The 27,798-nt window shown below is 45.7% G+C and overlaps 3 protein-coding genes across 3 annotated transcripts; all 3 read right to left on the bottom strand.

The window, feature by feature from the left end:
• Positions 1-605: 605 nt before the first annotated feature.
• LOC123072285 (putative glutaredoxin-C2) lies at positions 606-2,742 on the bottom strand. The gene has a single exon (XM_044495851.1). It carries the CDS (start codon positions 1,271-1,273, stop codon positions 959-961), a length of 315 nt encoding a protein of 104 aa, XP_044351786.1. The 5' UTR covers positions 1,274-2,742; the 3' UTR covers positions 606-958.
• Positions 2,540-6,146, bottom strand: LOC123072284 (putative glutaredoxin-C2). Its single transcript, XM_044495850.1, has one exon. The coding sequence runs from the start codon at positions 4,414-4,416 to the stop codon at positions 4,102-4,104; it is 315 nt and encodes a 104-aa protein (XP_044351785.1). The 5' UTR covers positions 4,417-6,146; the 3' UTR covers positions 2,540-4,101.
• An 846-nt stretch (positions 6,147-6,992) lies between these two features.
• LOC123066432 (uncharacterized) lies at positions 6,993-8,398 on the bottom strand. Its single transcript, XM_044489520.1, has one exon. It carries the CDS (start codon positions 8,319-8,321, stop codon positions 7,104-7,106), a length of 1,218 nt encoding a protein of 405 aa, XP_044345455.1. The 5' UTR covers positions 8,322-8,398; the 3' UTR covers positions 6,993-7,103.
• Positions 8,399-27,798: the final 19,400 nt, after the last annotated feature.

The raw sequence follows: 27,798 nt of genomic DNA, 5'->3' as shown, positions 1-27,798 counted from the left end.
TGACTGGACCGGTGCCTCTATCTCAAGTTCTCAACACACCGAGATCTCTCCTTTCTGTATCAATGCATCTACCCCCAAGCTATCCATATACTATACCCTGAGAAAAGTGCGAGCGATTTTGTTGAATATTTGAGCAATTTCCTGTTAAATTTGATCTAGAAAAACCAGAAAGACGGTAGATAAAACATGCTAATCATAATAGAGATGATAACCGAATCAAGTAGCAAAGTGATGTAAGTAGTCATGCAATTGAGTACATAACAACAAAGATAATATCCACATCAATAGATAAAAGCAGTAAACGAGATGAAAAACCCTAACAAAAGAGAGAAGACGTACAGTGCGATGGAAGAAGATGTTGGTGCACCATTCGTTATATCGCCGAGGAGGGGATCGACGTTGGGGAAATAGCCGTCGTTCTCAGCCACGATAAAGGAAGATTCAACAGTTGCGCTAGGGGGCTCTCTAAAAACCTAATTGTCTCTCTCCCGTACAGCAAGAGGCAGGACTTCGAAGGCCTGCTGTCTCACGTCTCGATGCACATTGAGAGGTACAACTAAAAGTCTAATAAATTCTAATAATTCCAACAGATATGACACTATATTCTCCATTTGCCGAGGAGCATTATATATACCGTGGATTCTCTTACAGCCTTAGCACAACAGCCATCCAGATTAAGCAAAGCATCAAATTAGTTAAGCAACGACAGGATAATAAGCATAAGCTCTTTTAATATTGCTCAGGATGCTTATCTCTTACAAAGCTTCCTTTCTACTCTTTTTATGACAACAAAAGGTACAACTGAAAGATCATGACCGTTAATATGTTTGATGACCTTTCCAAAATTATGTAGCTGCACTGCAGTGCACGCACTATATGATCACTAGCTTAGCTCGATTTCGAGGCTGCGATCACACATAGCTGCACGCACGCATCAGCCACTGTTGTCCTTGACTCTTCAGAGCCAGAGGGCGCCGGCCTGGCGGAGGAGCGGCACGAGCTGGCCACCGACGTGCAGTGTCATGACCTGGTCGGTGGTGCCGACAAGCCTGCCGCCGATGAAGACGGCTGGGATGGGCGGGCTCCGTCCGACCATGCCAACGAGCGCCCTCTCGACGTCCTTCCCGCGGGGGTCCTTGTCCAGCTCGTGCACCGTCCAGCTCACGCCCAGCTCTGTGAACAGCGTCTTCACTGCATGGCACATGAAGCAGTTGCTCGCCCCAAAGATCACCACCGCCCGCTGCGACGCCAGCTTCATCACTCTGTCCGCCATTGCTGATCGAGCGAATTGGTGGGTAGCAAGTAGGCTGTTGTTCTTGGGGATTTGTGATTGATCGATCTGATCAGCTCACTTCACTTGAGCTTGCTCTAGGCTGTTGTGTTCTTGGAGTTGGATGATGGTGATGACCCAACGGTGCTTATTTATAGATGACTGCGGCGGGTAAAGAGGAGGGAGTGGTCGGCGCAGGATTGCACGCTTAACTGAGGTGCAAGGGAATCGCTATGAGATGTGGCTAATCGGGTAGAATATATGTTCTCTGTCTAAAGGTTCTATTCTACCACCTTTTGTAATCTTTGCTTTTGGGAATTGGGAGGGGCCAAAATCATACAGTTAGCTATGTCCAGGAGAGTGGCTGACCTTTGATACTTTTAAAGAAGAATCAAGATTCGAAACAGACTGAACTTTTGTTGTTAGCATCATATATAGAAAAATTGTGTGAAGAATCAAGATTCGAGAGAGGCTAAACTTTGGTGATATCAATTGAATCAATAATTCAGCTGATGATTCAACAGTTTCCTGATAAGCTAAGTTAGATACACTCGAATTCCTTGTTTTTTGCTATTTGTGCGTGACAAGGAATACCATTGGTGTGGAGTTTGTGGACATGATGCATCACATATAAAACCCCTTTATCTAATGGAAACCACAAAATTTAGAGAACCAGCTCCAGATCACGCGTAACGATCTCCCCTAGCTAGAACTACTTGTGAAATAGTGATGGTGGATGGATTGGACAAAGTTTCTTGGAAAAAATAAATAAGTTTTAATGTGGAAGATGGATATCACAACTAGCATTCAACATGCTCACCTTGTATCGTCTGAGCCATCCCTTCCAGAACACAAATGAAGCTTCCTCGCCACAAGTTGTACTATTAGTCATTCATGTTCCAGTTGCTGCTCCTCATTTCTACTTACCTGTCCTCCAAAGATTTTTTTTTACGCTACGATAAATTCCTTATCTTCAATGCAAAGGCAGAGCTCCTGTTTTGGCTGAAAAACACAAATTCTTCATTACTGACAAGTCTATACACACTGCAGTCAAGCTTTAGAAGATTCAGTATAGTTCTGGTGGATATCTCCAAATACACTTCTGTAAACTTAACGTTCTTTTACTGAAATGACAAATGTTATAAAGATCAATCTTAAATAAATGACTACAACACCTAGTGTTCTACGGATGTGAGTCTGTGACATGAACTCTACACATTTGCATTGCTGAGCTCAGTATCTGCTAATCAAGTTGGTGACCAGTACATGCAAGAATCTACTATATTTTGAATATCGGGCAAATACCAGATACAGTTGCACACATAATTTTGACAGGCATTACAAATTCTATGCATGCAAACATGTTTCAAACCAGGGAGAGGAATTAAACACAGTGATAACATACATTAATCAGAGGAGATCCAATCAAACCCATACAGATAATTTTGATTTCTCATCAATTTCCATTACCTCGTCAGCAACATACATTAATCAGAGGAGATCCAATCAAACCCATCCAGCTAAATTTGATTTCTCATCAATTTCCATTAAGTCCTGGAAACAGCCTCTTACAGAAATGTAGGGAAAGGCTGCGTACAATAGACCCAAAGTGGTCGGACCCTTCCCCAGACCCTGCGCAAGCGGGAGCTACATGCACTGGGGCTGCCCCTTCCATTATCTCATCAGCAACATACCTTCCTATTCAGGATGTGATGATAAGCTATGTCATGTGGGATAGCACTTTCAACAAATACGGGTAAAAACTTCCCAAAAATGACCACCAATCTTATGCATGGATACCAGGATTACATTACACTGTCAAACTAGCTAGTGTGCAAACTTGATAGTGAAAAACACCTTTTCACTTTGTTACAGAAGAAGCCTTGACATATCTGTTAATTTCTCCGTGATAGGTATGAGATTACCGAAAAGACCGTATAGAATAAGAAGGGTTAATCTTGAGTTCTTGACCTACCATATCTTTTAGACCTTTTTATCAAAAAAAAGAATCTTTTAGACCTTTATATCAACTACTATCTAAACCCACTCAGTTTGTGGTTACTGAATGGCGTTGCAATATACAGTACTTATTTGTTAATATGCAACGGAAATTAGCAACAAACGTATACAAAATAAAGGGTTACACAAATAACACCGAATCGGTGTGTCTGTACTTAGGATGACGCATGTATTCGGAGTTTCCATGGGGTTTGAAAAGGGAAATAAAGGACACCCTGGCCCAGGGACTGCCCTACCTCCCGCCATCGACAGCATTCACCTTAGAGTAGAAAAACATTTTTTGGCCTAACAAGCTGCGATGCCATAAGCCAAATGCAGCCTAGGTAGATCCTTCTTTTTAGCTCGTACCATACCGAGCTACTGGACCAGTGCATCTACCTCAACATACTAACCTCCCTGAATTAGTGCATCTACCTCCTATTATCTACTACCATTATATAGCTCCAAGAAAAACATGTACGATATGACATTATATTCTCCATTTACTGAGGAGCATTATATATACCGTGGATTCTCTCAAGGTCTTAGCACAACAGTAGGCTAAATTAAGCAAAACATCAAATTAAGCAGCGACAAGATAAGATAAGCATAAGCTCCTTTAATATTGCTCAGGATGCTCATCACAAAGCATCCATTGCTTCTGTCATATGACAACAAGAGGTCAAACTGAAAAATCATGATCGTTAATATGTTTGATAATGACCTTTCCAAAATTATGTAGATCCGCTACATGATCACTAGCTTAGCTTGATTTCGAGGCTGCGATCACACATAACTGCGCACACGCATCAGCCACTGCTGTCATTGACTCTTCAGAGCCAGAGGGCGCCAGCCTGGCGGAGCAGCGGCACAAGCTGGCCGCCGAGGTGCAGCGTCATGACCTGGTCGGTGGTTCCGACGAGCCTGCCGCCAATGAAAACCGCCGGCACGGGCGGGCTCCGTCCGACAATGCCGGCGAGCGCCCTCTCGACGTCCTTCCCGTGGGGGTCCTTGTCCAGCTCGTGCGCCATCCAGCTCACGCCCATCTCTGTGAAGAGTGTCTTCACCACGTGGCACATGCAGCAATTGCTCACCCCGAAGATCACCACCGCACGCTGCGACGCCAGCTTCGCCACCCGGTCCGCCATTGCTGATCGAGTGAATTGGCTAGCCTGTAGGCTGTTGTTTGTTGGGGCTTTGTGAATTGTGATCGATCGATCTGATCAGCTCACTTCACTTGAGCTTGCTGTGGGCTGTTGTTTCTTGGAGTTGGATGATGGTGATGAACTGATGACCCAACCGTGCTTATTTGTAGATGACTAGCTGTGTCGGGTAAAGAGGCGGGAGTGGTCGGCGCAGGATTGCATGCTTAATTGAGGTGCAAGGGAATCGCTATGAGATGTGGCTAATCAGGAAGAATATATGTTCTCTGTCTAAAGGTTCTATTCTAGCTACCAGCTTTTCTTATCTTTGCTTTTGGTAGAGGCCAAAATCATACAGTTTGCTATGACCAGGAGAGTGGCTGATCCTTGATATTTTTTAATAGTGTCTCGAATAAGTAAGATGAAGAAGAATCAAGATTCGGGACAGGTTGGACTTTTGTTGTTAGAATCATACATAGAAAAATGGTGTGAAGAATCAAAAGATTCAAGATAGGCTGAACTTTGGTTGTATCAATTGAATCAATGCTTCAGCTGATGATCCCAGAGGTTCCTGATAAGCTAGGTTTAGATAAACTCTAATAGCCTGTTTTTGCATTTGTGTGTGAGAAGGAATATCAATAGTGTGGAGATGTCGAAATCATGCATCACACCTAAAACCCCTTTGTCTAATGGATAGCACAACATTAAGTAGAGAACTAGCTCCAGATCAACCTAACGATCACGCCTAGAACTATTAGTAGTGAACTAGTGATGATGGATGGATTGGACAAAAAAATTCGGAGAAATAAGTTTTAATGTGGCAGATGGATATCACAACTAACATTCAACATGCTCACCTTGTTGTATCGTCTGAGCCATCCCTTCCGGAACACAAATGAAGCTTCCTTGCCAAAAGTTGTACTTTCAGTCATTTCTGTTCCAGTTGCGGCTCCTCATTTCTACTTGCCTGTCTTCCACAGGTTTTGTTTTTACACTACTGATCACTATGATAAAATCTTCATTGCCATAAGACTTCATTTCGGCAATATCTTATACACACTGAGGTCAAGCTTAGAAGATTCAGTGCAGTTCGGGTGGATATCTCACAATACACTTCTGTAGACTTCAATTTCCTTTAACATAAATGACAGAGGTTATTAAGATCAATATTACATGACTGCAACACCCAGTGTTATATGGCTGTGAGTCTGATATAAACTCTACACATTTGCATTGCTAAGCTCAGTATCTGTTAATCAAGTTGGTAACAGTACATGCAAGAATATACTATATATCTTGTATTGTGCAAATAGCGGAGAGCTGCATACGTTGTTTCGACAGCCATGACAAATTCTATGCATGCAAACACGTCTCAAACCAAAGAGAGCAATTAAACACGGTGAAATAGAATACATTAGTCATACCTTTCTATTACAGAAGTTGTACCCAAAAGTGAAGATATCACAAAGATCAAACACAGGGGGGTCATTCCTCTTGATCATGTCCTACGTTCCGTGCCAGGAAGACAGGAAGATAGATCATCATAATGGGAGAGATATTCATCCCATTTTGTATGGACGGCATTGGGTGAAAACTTCATCTAATGACATCTATCAAATTTTCCCTTAGAACTAATAGTAGTGAACTAGTGATGATGGGTGGATTATAGCTTTGTGGACATAAAATTTGGAAAACAGAAGTCAGGTTTAATGCGAATAAAAATGTACTCCCTCCGTTCCTAAATGTAAGTCTTTGTAGATATTCAACTGGATGGACTACATACGGAGCAAAATGAATGAATCCACACTTAAAATGCATCTATATACATTTGTATGTAGTTCATAGTTGAATCTCTACAAAGACTTATATTTAGGAACGGAGGGAGTACATCACAACACATGCATAACTTGTCTTATCGTTTGAGCCATCCCTGTCCGTAACAGAAATGAAGCTTGCCACAAGTTGTACTTTCAGGTATTTCTCTTCCAGTTGATGCTTGTCATTTTTACATGGTCATCTTTCAAAGTTTTTCTGCACTACTGATCACTACCAGAAAATCTTCGTTACCGAGTCTTCACACAACGAGTATGTTATATACACTGCGATCAAGTTTAGAAGATTCAATGCAGTTCTGCTTGGTCTCTTGCAATGCACTAGTTTTTATTTATTGAAATGAAAAAAGGTTCTTATGATCCAACCTACAAGACTACAACTATTAGCCGGTGACACAAACTCTACACATTTGAATCAGCTAATCTTTGTATCTGTTAATCAAATTGGCAACCATTACATGTAAAGAGTCTACTCCCTCCTTCCATCTATATAGGGCCTAATGCGTTTTTCGAGACTAATTTTAGGCCCTAATCAAATTGGCACTAGTTTTTTAATCTTGTCAATAGTCAAAGGCAGTCTTCAAAAACGCATTAGGCCCTATATAGATGGAAGGAGGGAGTACTATATAATAGTTCCAGGCAAATAGCAGATAGACTTGCACACATTGTTTCAACACATTTCAAACTAAGGAGAGGAACTAAGCACGGTGAAATAGCATACATTAGTCAGAGGAGATGCAACCAAACCCATCCACATAATTTTGATTTTTCATCAATTTCCATTACCACAGTCAGAAACATACCTCTCTATTACAGAAGTCATACCCAGTGAAGATATTACAAAGATCAAACACAGAGGGGTCATTCCTCTTGATCATGTCCTACCTCTCGTGCAGGGAAAATTGGCGGCCAGATCATCACAGTGGGAGAGAGAGCTATTTGGGGAGGTTCATAGCATTTTTCTGGCACCCTCTGATGGACTTTCTCAACTACCCTGCTCCTCAGATGAACATAAAAGAGAGTGCCACTTGCTGTATGATCCAAGAACACAAATTCGGCATTGTCCCCGACCGCAGCAACATCAAGATAATTACCGGGAGGGATCCAACGGTCCCTTACAAGACGTGCACAAGCCTCAGCCTCACGGACACAAAATGTGTCCACCAGCAGCCAGCCTGCACCATTGCCATCGCCCGACATCGGATGGAGCCACACACTGAGCTGAAACCCGTCTGCACTGACAAGATAGAGCCCGGAATCCTCCGCACATGAGAGGTTGTAATTGTGGCGCACTCCAACTGGGAACTCAAGGGTGAAGAAGCTCGCCGCTGCCAAATCTAAACCCAGGGCGTACCGAGAGTCGGTCACCACGAAGACCTTGCCATGGATGGGTGGTAGAATTTCAAGGAAGTCTGCGTCAAACGAGAGCTCAATCTCTGCCGCGGTGGCAGGGACGCCCCATCCGCCGGATCCCAGGACGTACAACTCGGCGTACACTTTTCGCCGGACCGCCCAGAGATACAGCAAGGTGATGCCGTTGCGGCCCCCATCCTCGGGCAAGAACATCTCAACGAATCTATCTTGAGTGGTGTCCCAGTCAAGGTGGGGTAGCGGGGTCGTCGGGAGGACGGCCGCGGCCTCCCCGGCGAGCAGCGGAGCGAGGGAGTAATCGAATCTGCCTTTGTTGAAGAACTCTATGATGAGGCGGCCGTTCCGGCAGTGCTTGATTGGCAGGATTCTGCGGGCGAAGGCGGCGGCGCAGGAGGAAGTCGCCCGGCGAATGGGAGCGGCGAGCTCCGGGGGCTGCGGCGGGAACGGCACGAACCGGTACCTGCCGGAGAAGCCGAGGCAGAAGTCGAGGAGGCGGGGCGGGTTGCGCTCGCGGAATCGGCGAAGGAAGGCCGGGTCGGAGGCGTGGAGGAGCCACCGCTTGGAGACGAGGGCGGCGCGGACGAGGCAGGTGGGGAAGCCGAGGCGGAGGAGGATCTCGCGGAGGAGGTCGTCGTCGTCAAGCACCGATGCCGTCGATGCGGCCGCGGCCGCGGCCGCGACCGCCGGCATCCGTCGATCTCCGTCCATGATTTTGGCCAACCAAAGTTTGGGGGATTTTCCGGAGGGGAGGGTTTCGGTGGGAGAGGAGAGAAGGTGTATGCAGAATGGGCTGAATCGAAATGATTGTTCCCTTCCTTTCCCCTCTTGGCTATGCTACACAAAATTATTACAGTATGTTTTAAACTTAAAACATGTTAAAATCATCAAATAACGGAATCGATAAAAATTGATGTCAATTTTTTAGAATCTCGTCACAAACGCGCTTCCTGTCGTTGGATTATTAATACGAATCACGGAGCAAATTTTGTGCCTCGTGGTCATCGGCATTTCAGAATCATTCGCATCTTCCTCTCACCTCGTCGCCCACTCGCTTATTCCCATCACCTTATCTTCTTCTAGTCCCCACCCATGCACAGCGAGGTCATGCGACGGCTGTACCGGCGACTCCCAACGGTTCCCGGATCTTTTTATGCATCCAAGCGAGATGTGTGGAGAGGGGGGGGGGGGTGGATTCATAGGAGGTGTGGTGACCTCCAGTGACATGGCGTCTATGGCCTCAGCAGCATAGTGTCACTCTTCCCTACAACGGCGGCATCCACCTCCCGTCGGCGGGTGCCAATCCATTTCGTGTGCGCGTGGCCACGACGGCTGAGGGAGTCCTGGATTAAGGGGTCCTCGGAACAGCCGGACTATATGCGAATGCCGGACGGTTGGAATGTGAAGATACAAGATAGAAGACTTCGTCTCGTATCCGGATAGGACTCTCCTTTGCGTGGAAGGCAAGCTTGGCGATTCGGATGTGAAGATTACTTTCTCTGTAACCGACTCTGTGTAACCCTAGCCCCCTCCGGTGTTTATATAAACCAGAGGGTTTAGTCCGTAGGACGAGGACGATCATAACCATAGGCTAGCTTCTAGGGTTTAGCCTCTATGATTTCGTGGTAGATCTACTCTTGTAATACTCATATCATCAAGATCAATCAAGCAGGAAGTAGGGTATTTACCTCCATCGAGAGGGTCCGAACCTAGGTAAATATTGTGTCCCCCGCCTCCTGTTACCATTAGCCTTAGACGCACTGTTCGGGACCCCCTACCCGAGACCCGCCGGTTTTGACACCGACATTGGTGCTTTCATTCAGAGTTCCACTGTGTCATCACCATAAAGCTTGATGGCTCCTTCAATCATCAACAACGCGGTCTAGGGTGAAGTTTTTCTCCCCGGACAGATCTTCGTTTTCAGCAGCTTCGCACTGCGTGCCAACTCGCTTGGCCATCTGGAGCAGATCGATAGCTACGCCCCTGGCCATCAGGTCAGGTTTGAAAGCTTGAACTACACCGCCGACACCCGCGGAGACTTGATCTTCGAGGGATTCGAGCCCATGACAGCAGCGCCCCACCGCCACGATGAACACAACCTAAATCTGTCATCGGATGGTATGCGGGAGATTGCACCTGTAGCCGCATTGGCCCTAGATCCAGAGTAGAGCGCGCCATTCGAGGACGGGAGGCTCAACCCCGCCACGAAAGCCGCGGACTCGACGGTGCTAGAGCCGAACACAGATTTGACCTCCAACGAGGCCTGTGTCATCGGAGCCTTGGACTCGTTTCCGGTTACAGACTCCGAACCATGTGAATCCGCACCCATCAAGTCTGACTGGGCGCCGATCTTAGAGTTCAGCTCCGCGGACATCTTCCAACACTCGCCCCTAGGCTACGTGTTAAACTCATTAAATTCTCTCTCCTTGTCAGGAGATTCCTGGCCGAACTATGTCCGGCTCGAGTGGGAAGCGAACGAGGAAGAACTTTGTTGCCCACTCACCACCCATTTGATAGCCATTGTCGATGATTTGGCCGACATGCTTGATTTCGACTCCAAAGACATCAACGATATCGATGACGATGCCGGAGAAGAACAGGAACCACCACCCACAGGGCGCTGGACATCCACCTCCTCATGCGATATATACATGGTGGATACACCCAAAGAAAACAATGGCGACGACATACAAGATGCAACTGATGATAAACTTCCTGAGAAGCAGTCTAAGCGCCGACTTCAGCGGCGCCGCTCTAAATCACGCCATGGTAAAAATAGCGATACCGGCACAAGAGAGAACAGCACTCCGGACGATGCCGAAGACAATGAAGACCCCGCCAAGCCAAGTTTCGAACAGGCCGAACGGGAAGATGGGCAAGCCAATCCCGACGAACAGGCCGTGAACGAAGACTCGGAGGACAGCAACTACATGCCTCTCTCCGAGGACGAGGTGAGCCTCGGCGACGAAGAATTTATCGTGCCAGAGGATCCCATCAAGCAGGAGCGCTTTAAGCGCCGCCTTATTGCCACGACAAGAAGCCTGAAGAAGAAGCAACAACAGCTTCAAGCTGATCAAGATCTGCTCACAGATAGATGGACTGAGGTCCTGGCGGCCGAGGAATACGGACTCGAGCCCAACCAAAAGTTACCCGAAGCACAAATTGCTACCTCAATTCGATGACGAGGCGTTGAAGCCAGCACTGCCAGCATATAATGCGGTCGACCGACCACCGCGTGGTCGAGACAAAGCGACAATTCAGCCCGAACACCAGCCGGCACCATGCCGCCGAACAAATAGAAACACAACAACTCGGGGATACACACATGACCTGCGGTGCGACTTGTAGAACAGAGCAGGCCAAACCAGATCGATCTACAGATCGCGGGGGTGCACCCCAATGCGCAACGACGATCACCACGCCGGTCATAATAAATACACACCTGTCCGGCCCGAATACCGTAGACCGGCTCCATCCGAGCTGCGTCGCGATGTAGCCCAACACAGAGGCGCCGCGCACTCCCTATGGTTCACTGATGAAGTAATGGAACATGAATTCCCAGAAGGGTTTAAACTCGTAAACATTGAATCATATGATGGAACAACAGACCCCGTGGTATGGATCGAGGACTTCCTTCTCCATATACATATGGCCCGCAGCGACGATCTCCATGCCATAAAGTATCTCCCGCTAAAACTCAAGGGACCAGCCATGCACTGGTTCAACAGTCTGCCCGAAAACAGTATTGGCAGTTGGGAGAACCTGGAAGATGCATTCCTTGACAACTTCCAGGGCACTTATGTCCGACCTCCAGATGTCGATGACCTAAGTCATATAATCCAACAGCTCGGAGAGTCAGCCAGGAAATTTTGGACTCGGTTCTTAACCAAAAAGAACCAAATTGTCGACTGTTCGGATGCTGAAGCCCTAGCGGCCTTTAAGCATAACATCCGCGACGAGTGGCTCGCCCGACACCTCGGCCAAGAGAAGTCGAAGTCCATGGCAGCCCTCACGACGCTCATGACTCGCTTTTGCGCGGGCGAGGATAGCTGGTTAGCTCGTAGCAACACCACCTCAAGTAAGCACAGCACTTCCGAAGCCAGAGATAGCAAGCCTCGACGCAACATACACAAGCGTCGAAACAATGGCGATAACGCCGAAGACACGGCTGTCAATGCCGGATTCAGTGGCTCCAACTCCAGTCAACAGAAAAAGCCATTTAAACGAAACAATCCGGGCCCGTCTAGTCTAGATCGCATACTCAATCGTCCATGTCAAATCCACGGCACCCCCGATAAACCAGCCAATCACACCAACAGAGAATGTTGGGTCTTTAAACAAGCCGGCAAGTTAAACACTGAAAACAAGGAAAAGGGATCACCAAGTGACGACGACGAGGAACCCCGGCCGCCGAATACAGGGGGACAGAAGAAGTTTCCTCCCCAAGTAAAAACGGTTAACATGATATATGCTAGCCACATCCCCAAAAGGGAGCGGAAGCGCGCACTAAGGGACGTCTACGCGATGGAGCCAGTCGCCCCAAACTACAACCCGTGGTCCTCCTGTTCGATCACCTTCGATCGAAGGGGCCATCCGAGCAGTATCCGTCACCTGCGGTTCAGCCGCACTAGTGCTTGACCCTATAATCGATGGATTTCACCTTACACGCGTTCTAATGAACGGTGGCAGCAGCCTGAACCTGCTTTATCAAGATACAATGTGCAAAATGGGTATTGATCCATCAAGGATCAAACCCACCAAAACCACCTTTAAAGGTGTCATACCAGGTGTAGAGGCCCGCTGCAAGGGCTCAATCACACTGGAAGTGGACTTCGGATCCTAGATAATTTCTAAAGCGAAGAGCTACTCTTCGACATCATCTCCTTCCGTAGTGGTTACCACACACTGCTCGGATGAACCGCATTTGCCTGTTTCAATGCGGTGCCGCACTACGCCTACCTCAAGCTCAAGATGCCCGGACCTCGCGGTGTTATAACAGCCAATGGAAATATGGAGCGATCTGATACGTCTCCAACGTATCTATAATTTTTTATTATTTCATGCTATTATATTACCCGCTTTGGATGTTTATGGGCTTTACTTTACACTTTTATATCATTTTTGGGACTAACCTACTAACCGGAGGCCCAACCCGAATTGCTTTTTTTTTTGTCTATTTCAGTGTTTCGAAGAAAAAGAATATCAAACAGAGTCCAAATGGAATGAAACCTTCGGCAGTGATCTTTTTGGAACAAACATGATCCAGAGGACTTGGAGTGGAATTCAAGAAACAAGCGAGGCGGCCACGAGGGTGCCCGGCGCGCCCCCTACAGTTGGGCGCGCCCCCCACTCTCGTGGGCCCCTCGAGCATCCACCGACCTACTTCTTCCTCCTACATATACCCATATACCCCGAAAACATTAGAAGCGACCATGAAAAAGTATTTCCAGCAATGTAACCTTCTGTATCCGCGAGATCCCATCTTGGAGCCTTTGCCGGCGCTCCGTCGGAGGGGGGATCGACCATGGACGGCCTCTACATCATCTCCAAGGCCTCTCCTATGAGTTGTGAGTAGTTTACCACAGACCTTCGGGTCCATAGTTATTAGCTAGATGGCTTCTTCTCTCTCTTTGAATCTCAATACAAAGTTCTCCTCGATCTTCTTGGAGATCTATTCGATGTAACTCTTTTTGTTGTGTGTTTGTCGAGATCCGGTGAATTGTGGGTTTATGATCAAATTTATCTATGAGAAATATTTGAATCTCCTCTGAATTCTTTTATGTGTGATTAAGTTATCTTTGCAAGTCTCTTTGAATTATCAGTTTGGTTTGGCCTACTAGATTGATCTTTCTTGTAATGGGAGAAGTGTTTAGCTTTGGGTTCAATCTTGCGGTGTCCTTTCCCAGTGACAAAAGGGGCAGTAAGGCACGTATTGTATTGTTGCCATCAAGGATAAAAAGATGGGGTTTATATCATATTGCATGAGTTTATCCCTCTACATCATGTCATCTTTCTTAATGCGTTACTCTGTTCTTTATGAACTTAATACTCTAGATGTGTCCTGGATAGCGGTCGATGTGTGGAGTAATAGTAGTAGATGCAGGCAGGAGTCGGTCTACTTGTCACGGACGTGATGCCTATATACATGATCATGCCTAGATAATCTCATAATTATTCGCTTTTCTATCAATTGCTCGACAGTAATTTGTTCACCCACCGTAATACTTATGCTATTTTGAGAGAAGTCACTAGTGAAACCTATGGCCCCCGGGTCTATCTTTTATCATATAAGCTTTCAATCTACTTTTATTTGCATCTTTACTTTTCCAATCTATATTATAAAATACCAAAAATATATTTATCTTATCATATTATCTCTATCAGATCTCACTTTCGCAAGTGGCCGTGAAGGGATTGACAACCCCTTTATTGCGTTGGTTGTGAGTTCTTGTTCGTTTGTGTAGGTGCGTGGGACTTTTGAGGAGCCTCCTACTGGATTGATACCTTGGTTCTGAAAAACTGGGGGAAATACTTACGCTACTATTGCTGCATCACCCTTTCCTCTTCAAGAAAAACCAACACAAGCTCAAGACGTAGCAAGAAGAATTTCTGGCGCAGTTGTCGGGGAAGTCTTCGCTCAAGTCAAGACATACCAAGTACCCATCACAAACTCATCTCCCTCGCATTACATTATTTGCCATTTGCCTCTCGTTTTCCTCTCCCCCGCTTCACCCTTGCCGTGTTATTTGCCCTCTTTTTCCCAATCTCCTCTCTTTTTCGCTTGCCTTTTTCGTGCTCGTGTGTTAAGTCGTTTATCTCATCGTTATGGCTAGTCCTCCTATCCTCGTTATTACTCCTGAATATGAAACTCTTAATTTTAAGCAAAGGGAGGGAGAAATCTAAAAGATGCTTGGCATAGAATTTGCAATGCTCAAAATAGTTCTACTAGGAAGCTTTCTACTTCCATTCTTCTTCACAGTTTTTATGTAGGCATTACCCCTTGGAATAGATGCATTCTCGATACCATTACCAGAGGGGATTTCTTGAATAGCCACACTTTTGATGCTTATAATGCTATGTCAGATTTGTTCGGCCCACCACCTCTCCTGGTAAATGGGACTATTTTGACTCTAGAACACGTGATGCAAGGGCTTGAAATTATTAAAAATAAAGTTGCCACTGTTGATTTAATTAAAAATCTAGAAAAAAGGATTCATAACCAAATTACCCAATATGGATCTAGGGTTGGAGCTACTTTGGAAATTTTTAAAGAGAAAGAACCTATAGTTAATGAAAGAATAGATCTAGATTCTACGAGAATTGGTAAACTTGAGGATATCATTACCAACTTAGGGTCGGCCTTTTCATCCGTGAAAAACACTCCAAATCCTCCTACCAAAACTACCAAATTTATTTATGTTCCTAAAAATAAGGGTGAATCTTCTAATAAGGGAAATGCGGATCACAAATCAATAAGTGTTCATCCCAATTGTCTCTCTATCATTAAGGAACCTTTTGCTACAAATGAATTTCTTGAATTCTTGCCTAAGGGCTTAATCATTGCTAAAAAGGGAGAAACCCCTAAAGATTATAAGTTCTCTATTGAGGAATTAGATGCCAAAGATGGCACTACTTAGATCTATCCTCGTTTTTTTGCCTAGCTTGGGGCGTTAAACGATAGCGCTAGTTGGGAGGCAACCCAATTTTATTTTAGTTTTTGCTTCTGCTTAGTAATAAATATTTCATCTACCTTCTGTTTAGATGTGTTTTCATTTAATTAGTGTTTGTGCCAAGTAGAACCTATAGGATAACCTATGGTGATAGTTAATTTGATTCTGCTGAAAAACAGAAACTTTGCACGCACAAAAATAATTTTAGTAATTCACAGAAACGTGATTTTGCGTTGATTCTTTTTGCTGAAGACCAATAGACAAATTTCCCAGGACTTTCTATTTTGGTAGGATTTTTACAGTTCCATAATTATTTGAGAGTTACAGATTTCTACAGACTATTCTGTTTTTGACAGATTCTATTTTTCGTGTGTTGTTTGCTTATTTTGATGCATCTATGGCTAGTATGTAGGGGTATGAACCATAGAGAAGTTGGAATACAGTAGGTTTAACACCAATATAAATAAATAATGAGTTCATTACAGGACCTTATGTGGTGGTTTTTCTTTCTTGCACTAACGGAGCTTATGAGATTTCCTGTTGAGTTTTGTGTTGTGAAGTTTTCAAGTTTTAGGTAAAGATTTGATGGACTATGGAATAAGGGGTGGCAAGAGCCTAAGATTGGGGATGCCCATGGCACCCCAAGATATTCAAGGATAACAAGGAGCCTAAGCTTGGGGATGCCCCGGAAGGCATCCCCTCTTTCGTCTTCGTCTATCGGTAACTTTACTTGGAGCTATATTTTTATTCGCCACATGATATGTGTTTTGCTTGGAGCGTCTTGTATGATATTAGTATTTGATTTTTAGTTTTCCACAATCATCCTTGCTGTACACATCTTTTGGGAGAAACCCACTTGATTGGAATTTATTAGAATACTCTATGTGCTTCACTTATATCTTTTAGAGTACGGCGGTGGCTTAATTTTGTAGAAATTTATTATCTCTCATGCTTCACTTATATTATTTTGAGACTCTCTTAGAACAGCATGGTATTTGCTATGGTCATAAAATTGGTCCTGGAATGATGGGCATCCAAGTTGGGTATAATAAAAACTATCATAGGAAGTGAATTGGATGCTATGATCAATTTGATACTTGATAATTGTTTTGAGATATGGAGGTAGTGATATTAGAGTCATGCTAGTTGGGTGATTATGAATTTAAAGAATGCTTGTGTTGAAGTTGGCAAGTCCCGTAGCATGCACGTATGGTAAAAGTTGTGTAACAAATTTGAAACATGAGGTGTTCTTGGATTGTCATCCTTATGAGTAGCGGTCGGGGACGAGCGATGGTCTTTTCCTACCAATCTATCACCCTAGGAGCATGCGCGTAGTGCTTGGTTTTTGATGACTTGTAGATTTTTGCAATAAGTATATGAGTTCTTTTGACTCATGTTGAGTCCATAGATTATACGCACTCTCACCCTTCCATCATTGCTAGCCTCTTCGGTACCGTGCATTGCCCTTTCTCACATTGAGAGTTGGTGCAAACTTCGCTGGTGCATCCAAACCCCGTGATACGATACGCTCTATCACACATAAACCTCCTTATATCTTCCTCAAAACAGCAACCATACCTACCTATTATGGCATTTCCATAGCCATTCCGAGATATATTACCATGCAACTTTCCACCTTCCGTTCATCATCATGACATTGACACGCATCATTATTGTCATATTGCCTTGCATGATCATGTAGTTGACATCGTATTCATGGCAAAGCCACCATGCATAATTTTTCATACATGTCACTCTTGATTCATTACCCATCCTAGTACACTGCCGGAGGCATTCATATAGAGTCATATCTTGTTCTAGTTTTGAGTTGTAATTCATGAGTTGTAAATAAATAGAAGTGTGATGATCATCATTATTAGAGCATTGTCCCCAAAATAAATAAAAAGAGAAATGCCAAAAAAAAGGCCAAATAAAAAAAGGCCCAAAAATATATAAAAAGGGGGGCAATGTTACTATCTCTTTTCCACACTTGTGCTTCAAAGTAGCACCATGTTCTTCATATAGAGAGTCTCATATGTTGTCACTTTCATATATACTAGTGGGAATTTTTCATTATAGAACTTGGCTTGTATATTCCTACGATGGGCTTCCTCAAAATGCCCTAGGTCTTCGTGAGCAAGCAAGTTGGATGCACACCCACTAGTTTCTTTGGTTGAGCTTTCATACATTTATAGCTCTAGTGCATCTGTTGCATGACAATCCATACTCCTCATGTTGACATCAATTGATGGGCATCTCCATAGCCCGTTGATTATCCTCGTCAATTTGAGAATTTTTTTGTCTTCTCCACACAATGTCCACCACCATATTCTATTCCACCCATAGTGCTATATCCATGGCTCACGCTCATGTATTGCATGAAAGTTGAAAAAGTTCGAGATTATTTAAGTACGAAACAATTGCTTGGCTTGTCATCGGGGGTGTGCAAGATGGGAGCATTTTTGTGTGACAAAAATTAAGCATGACCTAACTATATGATTTTGTAGGGATGAACTTTCTTTAGCCATGTTATTTTGAGAAGACATGATTGCTTTGATTAGTATGCTTGAAGTATTACTATTTTTTATGTCAATATGAACTTTTATTTTGAATCATTTGGATCTAAACATTCATGCCACAATAAAGGAAATTGCATTGAGAATTATGCTAGGTAGCATTCCACATCAAAGATTCTATTTTTATCATTTACCTACTCGAGGACGAGCAGGAATTAAGCTTGGGGATGCTTGATACGTCTCCAACGTATCTATAATTTTTGATTGTTCCATGCTATTATATTACCCGTTTTGGATGTTTATGGGCTTTACCTTACACTTTTATATCATTTTTGGGACTAACCTACTAACCGGAGGCCCAGCCTGAATTGCTATTTTTTGCCTATTTCAGTGTTTCGAAGAAAAGGAATATCAAACAGAGTCCAAACGGAATGAAACCTTCAGGAGCGATCTTTTTGGAACAAACGTGATCCAGAGGACTTGGAGTGGAAGTCAAGAAACAAGCGAGGCGACCACGAGGGTGCCCGGCATGCCCCCTACACGTGGGCGTGCCCCCACCCTCGTGGGCCCCTCGATCGTCCACCGACCTACTTCTTCCTCCTACATATACCCATGTACCCCGAAAACATCAGAAGCGATCACGAAAAACTATTTCCACCACCGTAACCTTCTGTATCCGCGAGATCCCATCTTGGAGCCTTCGTCGGCGCTCTACCGAAGGGGGAATCGACCACGAAGGGCCTCTACATCATCTCCAAGGCCTCTCCGATGAGTTGTGAGTAGTTTACCACAGACCTTCGGGTCCATAGTTATTAGCTAGATGGCTTCTTCTCTCTCTTTGAATCTCAATACAAAGTTCTCCTCGATCTTCTTGGAGATCTATTCGATGTAACTCTTTTTGCGGTGTGTTTGTCGAGATCCGATGAATTGTGGGTTTATGATCAAGTTTATCTATGAGAAATATTTGAATCTCCTCCGAATTCTTTTATGTGTGATTAAGTTATCTTTGCAAGTCTCTTCGAATTATCAGTTTGGTTTGGCCTACTATATTGATCTTTCTTGCAATGGGAGAAGTGCTTAGCTTTGGGTTCAATCTTGCGGTGTCCTTTCCTAGTGACAGCAGGGGCAGCAAGGCACGTATTGTATTGTTGCCATCGAGGATAAAAAGATGGGGTTTATATCATATTGCATGAGTTTATCCCTCTACATCATGACATATTTCTTAATGTGTTACTCTGTTCTTTATGAACTTAATACTCTAGATGCATGCTGGATAGCGGTCGATGTGTGGAGTAATAGTAGTAGATGCAAGCAGGAGTCGGTTTACTTGTCACGGAGGTGATGCCTATATACATGATCATGTCTAGATAATCTCATAATTATTCGCTTTTTTATTAATTGCTCGATAGTAATTTATTCACCCACCATAATACTTATGTTATCTTGAGAGAAGTCACTAGTGAAACCTATGGCCCCCGGGTCTATCTTTTATCATATAAGCTTTCAATCTACTTTTATTTGCATCTTTACTTTTTCAATCTATATTATAAAATACCAAAAATATATTTATCTTATCATATTATCTCTATCAGATCTCACTTTTGCAAGTGGCCTTGAAGGGATCGACAACCCCTTTATTGCGTTGGTTGCGAGTTCTTGTTTGTTTCTTAGGTGCGTGGGACTTTGAGGAGCCTCCTATTGGATTGATACCTTGGTTCTCAAAAACTGAGGGAAATACTTATGCTACTATTGTTGTATCACCCTTTCCTCTTCAAGGAAAACCAACGCAAGCTCAAGACGTAGCACGATCCATCCAGACCGATGAGCACACCGCGGCCCTTGCAGCAGAAGTACAGAATAGCCTCCTTAGGCAAAACCTCAATTCGGCAATAAAGCCCCCGGACACTGTCAAGCGGGTCCGCACTAATCTGCAATAGGACCATCCGGCTCGTCCAGAGCTCATCTAGCAATACGGCCTTCGTCCCAGCCCCAACAAAGCGGCGAAATTCATGCCGCGTGTACACAACTACGCACTTAAAATACCATGGGCATGGACGGAGTCACAACTAGACCGCGGCCCACAATGCGGCTCAACCGCTCCGGATCCGCTTACCCTCACTTTTTCTCTTTCTTTCAGGTTTTCTCACCTTTCAAGGTCTTTTCTAATAAACATGCTCATCGGACGCGTAGCAGGACGTATACGCCAAGAAAGCTAGGGGCTCAAACATACAAGGGAATACCTAGGTGGTCTTTGCTAACGATCGTCATACCTGTTTTAAATACCCGCACGCAGCTCGCTCTTGGTCGTGGCATGTTAATAGCCTTACTTGCTTATTGCACTACTTTGTATAGATACGCCTTGACGTATCAATCAACTTACAACGAAAAATAATCTGCAACGTTTGCCCATTATTTAGATTTTTCCTTGTCCATTTATTTTTAATTGCACCCATACATTCTGGTACGACTTAATTTGCCAGGGGCTTCAGTGTACCCCATAACACAGCAAGAAAGTCCGAACACTTTTATAGCATAGTTCGACACCCCGAACTTATAACATTATATGCATCGACTCCGAATCATGTCTTTGGTCAGTAGTTGGATTGCCTGGCTCCTGTGCTTGCTACCCTATGTTCCGCTATATCGACTAGGGTAGTAAAAGGAGAACTACTGCGATTGTGTCCCGGTTCTTCCGGACGAGCACCTCAGTAGGGAAAGCCGAAAACTGACTGTCATGATGCGGTGAGAGTTGGTCTGCTGTTTGAGAGGTCTTCAAATCATTAGAGATTTTCTCCGCTTTATGTGAGGAATCGGTTTTTGTCCGATTAGGCGTGTATAGCGCCCCAACTTCAGCCTTCCGAATGCCAGGGGCTACGCCAAAATTTAAAATTATAGAACTCCTATGGCTAAGTGAGGGTGATAAAGCCGTATAGTCCGATTGCCTTGTTCGTTGTGCTAAACACCTCCTTAAAGGACCACACATTTGGATAAAGACTGTCTAGATTTATCCCGAACACCCCTGTACTAGCTACGTGGGGGCAGAAGCCGACGACTAGTCAACTCTCAGATTTTATAAACGGCCGCACAGGAGGTAAAAATTTAAATAACAAGCATTACATTACACAAAGACCTTGTTCAATATTACATGACAGGATAAAATATTGCTTTCAAGGGAAAATGATATCCTTAGAACATTGCTCCGCCACAAGGCGGGATCCCTTCATAACACTGTCATAGTACATTTCGGGCCTGCGATGCTCCTTGCCCTCGGGCGGACCCTCGGTTATCAACTTTGTGGCATCCATCTTCGCCCAGTGCGTCTTGGCGCGGGCAAAAGCCATCCGTGCACCTTCAATGCAGACTGACCGCTTAATAGCATCAAGCCGAGGGCAGGCAGCTACCAGCCGCTTCACGAGTCCGAAGTAGCTATTAGGCACGGGTGATGGTGTCCTGGACTAGGGGATACTCACCACGTCGTCTCCCAATCAGCTAGATTGGGCCGAGGACCCCCATGGCCGCATACTCATGGGCCAGTTCGGACAACCCCTGCCGCATACAAGGAAGACTCCACAAGACTTGGCGCCCAAGACAAGCACTCTCCTAAACCCTAGGCCTCCGGTGTCTTATATAAACCGAGGTCAGGCTAGTCAATGGACAATCTCATATTCATTTCTACAATCTCGTGGTAGATACGTGTACTCTGTACTACACCCATATGAATACAATCAAAAACAACATGTAGGGTATTATCTCATCAAGAGAGCCCGAAGCTCAGTAAAACCCCGTGTCCATGTTACCATCGCTCCAAGACGCCTAGCTTAGGACCCCTACTACGAGATACGTCGGATATTGAACCAACATTGGTGCTTTCATTGAGAGCCTGCCGGATGATCGTCACGGATCGATGGGATGATCAGGTGATATTTTTTCAGTCACTTTCATGTTTATTTTCTCTTTTGCGAAATCCTTGCTATCACGTTTTGCTATGTTGTTCGTAGTCAGATCAGAATCCAAAAGGTTTTGTGCGGCGGCTGCCATATCCGTCGTTTGAGGATACCTTCGATCCGAGTTACCCATAGGCCATTAAGGTCTTGGAAAGCCGTGCGTGTAAACAGCAGCCTCGCTGCACGGATCAACGCGGAGATTATGGGGCAATCTGAGCAGCAACACATGCCAGCCGAGGAGATAGCGAGCGTGTTGCCCGTCCCCACGCAGAAACAGTACAGGAGGGCCGTCTGACAATAGTCCTGATCGGCGGCGGCATGCAGGGAAGTTTCCATCCATCCTCCTTCCTCCTTATTATTTAATCAAGTTGTAATGGTTTGTCTTTCATGATCTGCGCCCTCACGTGCTACTACTAGTTGGCTTCAGCTTTGCTATATTCTAACCCTTGTGTAGACCGTCAAATCCCAAGTGGTCTGATGCTATTACTACTAGTGCATATATGCGGCCCTTAATGGATTATTGTGCTTAACAATTCTTTTTAGATTTCCACACTTGAAGATCCAGGTCTACAATCTGGCCTACGTTGCCGCCGCCACTTCAAGGCGATATGATATGCCATCGCTGTCCCACGCGTATTGCGTTCGTAACTTGAGCGAGCCTGTGAGTTCGTATTTCATCACCTTATCGCGCTGACGCCCTGTGTCGACAACAGCCTCGCGCCAGCGGACGAAGAAGTCAAATCTGGCACTCCTACTTCGAGGGCGTGGCTGCAACTTCACCTGACAGACCATCTAAAGCCTACTTTTCTCTTCAAAATTGCTATGTGCATTAGGAGATCATGAGGGAAATTCAACTTTTCTTTCTCTTTCTTCCTTATTTAATTATCTTTTTTTCTTATTTTTTTTTTTTTTTGAGGGAAATATCTGAGAGCTTTTATTCAACAAAAGCATTCTAGTCTGCTAACAGGCAGCTAACCAAGAACGAGGGGGTCAGGTGCAGACAACATTCAGTCACCAAGAGTGTGCAAGCACGTTTTGCACACAGATGGGCCGCCATGTTGGCTGTCCTTAGTACATGCTGAATTACAAAGTAATCAAAATCTAAAGACAGCTCTCCAATTTCATCAAGAATAGGTGCCACAGCAGAACGATCTGCATGGCGAGATTTCCACAAGTTCACAAAAGCCAAGCAATCAGTTTCCATCGTCACTCGCTTGAGGCCTCGCAAATTGGCGAAAATGACTCCTTCCCGGAGGGCTAGTGCCTCCACGATCAATGGGTCTGTAACCCCAAGATGTGGCTTGCACCACGTGCCCAGTAGACTGGACGCCGAGTGCGCCACTCCACCTGCTCCTCCCTTGCCAGAGAGTGTATCAATGGCTCCATCACAATTAATCTTGACAATATCATCCTCAGGTGGCCGCCATCCATATCCAGGTAAAATCGAAGCTTGCTTCCTGGGTAGCTCCAGAAGTGCAAGATCTTCTCTAATCTTTCTCACTTCATTACCAGGATCGAGTCTTTCTTGATCATGTACCCATCGGTTGCGCGAATGCCAGATAGCCCACATAACTGTAATGATTTTTGCCCTTTCATCCTCTGCAAACCTGCTGTCACATATGATATCCCTGGACCAAGTGTCAGGGTGCAGACGTGGTAGATGAAAATCAAATAAAGCCTCTGCTTCATTCCAGAAGTGCTTTGCATGTGTACAATGTATCAATGCATGCATCAGATCCTCTCCCATAGCAAGGCAAACGTTGCATCGATCCAATTGTATGATATGTCTGTGTTTTAGAGTCTCTTCAACTGGCAGAATCTTATTCAACACACGTCACCAGAAAACTCGCACATTAGGTATAACCTTTAACTTCCATAAGGAATTCCATAGTTGTCGTTCCGTCTGTGAGGTACCCATATCCGTCCCTTCCTCTCGAGCTAGTCGCTCTTTGTGAGTCACAAGAGTACAGTATGCTAATTTGACAGTGTAGATTCCAGTGGATTCAAAGGCCCACGCTAAAAAATCCTCTCCTCCACCATTGCGTAACGGGATATTTAGGATTGCTTGGGCATCCGGTGCTAGGAAGGTTGCACGAACAAGCTCATGTTGCCATGTCCAATTAACCTGGTCAATTAGCTCATTCACTAAAACAAGAGGTGTGTTATCAGGTTTTACCATAGGAGACATCGAAATGGAGTCCGGGATCCACTTATCCTCCCAGATGGAAATCGTGGAGCCATCTCCCACCCTCTTGATCAGCCCAAGCTTCAATGCCTTGCGGCCTGCAACAATCGCCCTCCAGATAGGTGACGTCGTCTTCGGGATTGTAGCAGTCATGAAGTCTGAATCTGGGAAGTATCTCGATTTCATAACTCGAGAACATAAACTCTCCGGGTGTATCATGAACCTCCAGTCGTGCTTCCCCAACAGAGCATGATTAAAGGTCTTGAGATCCCTGACCCCCATCCCCCTGCTTCTTTCGGGGTGGCTAGCTTCTTCCATGAAAGCCAATGCATCAAACGTCTGTCGATGTTGCTACTCCAGAAATACCTGGCCATGCAAGATGTAATCTTCTTGCACACCTTTTTTGTTAAGCGGAAGCAAGTCATACTGAAGGTTGGTATCGCTTGAATGACTGATTTCAACAATATTTCTCGCCCCGCACATGCCAAATCTCTCTCTGAGTATCCCATCATCTTGCTCCTCGCCCGATCACAAATGTGCTCGAACGTGCCACTGGTAATCCTGCCGACGGCCGTTGGTAAACCAAGGTACCTGCCGCTGAAAGCTTCAACAAAGATGCCAAGGCACTGTTTCATTTGTTGCCTTCTTACCGCCAGAGTGTTCGGAGTAAAATAGACTGCACTCTTATCTTTGTTAACACTTTGTCCCGAGCACATAGCATATATGTTTAGTATCTCATTAAGTCGGTCCCCACTTTCTCCCTTCGCACTGATAAAAATGAGACAATCGTCGGCAAAGAGGAGATGGTTGATCCAAGGTGATCTAACCGAGGCTCTAACACCCCTGTCAATAAAAGAGCCATAGTTGTTCAGCAAAGATGTTAGTCCTTCAGCACACAACAAGAAAAGGAAGGGTGACGCTGGATCCCCCTGCCTAAGTCCTCTCAAGGGGTGGAAAACTGGAAGTAGCTCCCCATTTACCTTCACTGAGAATCTGAACGAAGTCACACACTTCATGATCAACGCAGTAAAATTGTGACTAAACCCAAGTCGCTGCATCACTGCTTGCAAATAATGCCATTCCACACGGTCATAAGCTTTCATCATATCGAGCTTCACCGCACACGAGTAGTTTTTGCCCTTCTTTCTTCTTCTCATTGTGTGCACACTCTCAAAGGCCACTAGAACGTTATTGGTTATATTACGTCCAGGTACAAAGGCACTTTGTTCTTCTCCCACTATCACATTCATCCACACCTTCAGCCTGTTTGTCACCATCTTGGATGCGATCTTGTATGGTACAGGGCAAAGGGAGATTGGGCGGTACTGAGATATTTGCTGCGGATGCTTCACCTTAGGGATTAGCGTGATAGACGTGTCATTAAATCCCAAGGGCAGTTCCCCTCTGTCGGTGTCAAAACCGGCGGGTCTCGGGTAGGGGCTCCCGAACTGTGCGTCTAGGCGGATGGTAACAGGAGACAAGGGACACGATGTTTTACCCAGGTTCGGGCCCTCTTGATGGAGGTAAAACCCTACGTCCTGCTTGATTGATATTGATATTGTGGATGTTTACAAGAGTGGATCTACCACGAGATCAAGGAGGCTAAACCCTAGAAGCTAGCCTATGGTATGATTGTAATGGTTGTTGTTGTGTCCTACGGACTAGAGCCATCCAGTTTATATAGACACCGGAGAGGGCTAGGGTTACATAGAGTCGGTTACAATAGTAGGAGATCTACGTATCCGTATCGCCAAGCTTGCCTTCCACGCCAAGGAAAGTCCCATCCGGACACGGGACGAAGTCTTCAATCTTGTATCTTCATAGTCTTGGAGTCCGGTCGATGATGATGATAGTCCGGCCGATGATAGTTCGGCCGATGATGGTAGTCCGGCTATCCGGACACCCCATAATCCGGGACTCCCTCAGTAGCCCCTGAACCAGGCCTCAATGACGATAAATCCGGCACGTATATTGCTTGGCATTGCAAGGCGGGTTCCTCCTCCGAATGATAGAAGATTGTGAACACCAGGATAGTGTCCGGCTCTGCAAAATAAGTTCCACATTCCATCGTAGAGAGAATAATATATACACAAGTTCAATCTGCTGACGTTTTTTGCGGCATGACGTCACGCCACTACCAAGCCATTACTTGAATCGTTTTTTACTCTACCACCTCAGCGCATTTAGCGAAGCGGTTTCCTTGGCACGTCTTGTCGAAGCAGAGATCGTGTTCCCCCTTAATCCGGGATTCTCATCAATACGGACGTGGGTAACCCAACCGCGCCCGTCGCCACGCCCCCTCTATCGAAGGCGAGTCCCAAACGATCACGGAGACGGCTCTCGGTATTCTCCCTCTTTATAACGGGACCAAGGCTCGTTTCTTTTCTTCAATCCTCCATCGAATCCTCTCCCCGCTCCAAGTTCCAGCACCTAGAGCTCCAGATTCGAGCGCTTCGGACCTTCAACAATGTCCGGTTCCGACCTCCAGGGCCGGTGGATTCCCGCCTCCGTCACGGAGGAGGACGTGCTAAAGCTGCGGGAGGCCAAGTACCTGGCTTATGAGATTTTGCACAGGTTGCCTGCCGAAGGGCAGGCCATCCCCACCCCCGAGCCCGGCGGGTATGTCGTTTTTGTATCCCACCTCCGTCGGGGTTTAGGCTTCCCGATGGATCCTTTTGTGAGAGGGCTCATGTTTTACTATGGGTTGGAATTCCATGATTTGGCTCCGGAGTCCATCCTCCATATTTCCACATTTATTATCGTCTGCGAAGCCTTCCTCCGCGTCACCCCTCACTTCGGCCTGTGGCTGAAGACCTTCAATGTGGCGCCGAAGATGATCGGGGGGCGTCAAGAAGAGTGCGGCGGGGCGGCCATAAGTAGGAGGGCCGATGCCCCGTGGCCCGCTGGCTCCTTCCAAGAGGAGCTCGGCCCGTGGCAGCAAAAGTGGTTCTATATTACCGTTCCGAGGGGCCGCAGACAAAAGCCGCCACCCTTCTTCCGCCCGGGACCTCCACGACGGTTGATGTCGTGGATCAACCAAGGGCTCAACTGGGGGCCGTCAAAGGACGTGCCCCTACTGCAGGGCCGGATTCGAGATCTCCAAACGAGGGAGGTTGATATGGTGGTGGTAATGCAGGTTATGCTGATTAGGCATCTCCCGCCCTGCAAACGCCGCCCTCTCCGGCTGTGGGAGTTCAATCCGGAGGGCCCACGGATTCTTCAACACTTCATGGGTATGACACCCCTGGAGATGTACAAATTATTCTTCGGATCGCAAGAGGCGCGTCCAGAATTGACCGAGGATGCTGGCCTAAGCTGCAATCGTCTGGATACTCAAGTAAGTAGTTCCAAGTCCGGACATACCATTTGTTTGCGTTTCGATGATTCGCCTTATGACCAACTTCCTTCTAAACAGGAGTGGATAGCGGAAGCAAAATTGATATGGTGTCCGGCCCCCCTCCCCGAGACCGCGCCGGATTCCGTGCTGGTCCGGATGCTTGAGGTTGCGCCTCCAGAGGAAGGCGAAGGGGAAAGCAGGAAAGCTACTGCCTCGCCTAAGGAGGCTCTTGAAAGAGGGGGGATCGGGAATCCCTCCCTCCAAGGGGAGAAGAGGACTGCCTCCGAGGACCCAGGGGCAAAAGCCCCTAAACGGGGGAAGAAATCTTTGCCAGAGGGTCCTGCATCCGGGGAGGCCCCGGCCGCACAATCTCCCTTAAAGAATCAGCCCTCCAACGAGCCTAAGTAGAAAGAAAGGAGTTTTATAATAAGGGACATCCCTATTTGTGCTTCTGAGGATAACTAAAGTTTTTACCTTGTAGTTCGGATCTCCGTCCTTCGCAAATGAGCTCGTCTTTGGGGGACCTTCGTCCGGAG

The sequence above is a fragment of the Triticum aestivum genome, chromosome 3B, assembly GCF_018294505.1.
Source record: "Triticum aestivum cultivar Chinese Spring chromosome 3B, IWGSC CS RefSeq v2.1, whole genome shotgun sequence".
Classification (NCBI taxonomy): domain Eukaryota; kingdom Viridiplantae; phylum Streptophyta; class Magnoliopsida; order Poales; family Poaceae; genus Triticum; species Triticum aestivum.
This window is presented reverse-complemented; position numbering and strand designations above follow the sequence as displayed.

What these genes read in the sequence shown, in the direction of transcription:
- LOC123072285 (XM_044495851.1), bottom strand. Translation starts at nt 1,273, where the DNA reads ATGGCGGACAGAGTGATGAAGCTGGCGTCGCAGCGGGCGGTGGTGATC.
- LOC123072284 (XM_044495850.1), bottom strand. Translation starts at nt 4,416, where the DNA reads ATGGCGGACCGGGTGGCGAAGCTGGCGTCGCAGCGTGCGGTGGTGATC.
- LOC123066432 (XM_044489520.1), bottom strand. Translation starts at nt 8,321, where the DNA reads ATGGACGGAGATCGACGGATGCCGGCGGTCGCGGCCGCGGCCGCGGCC.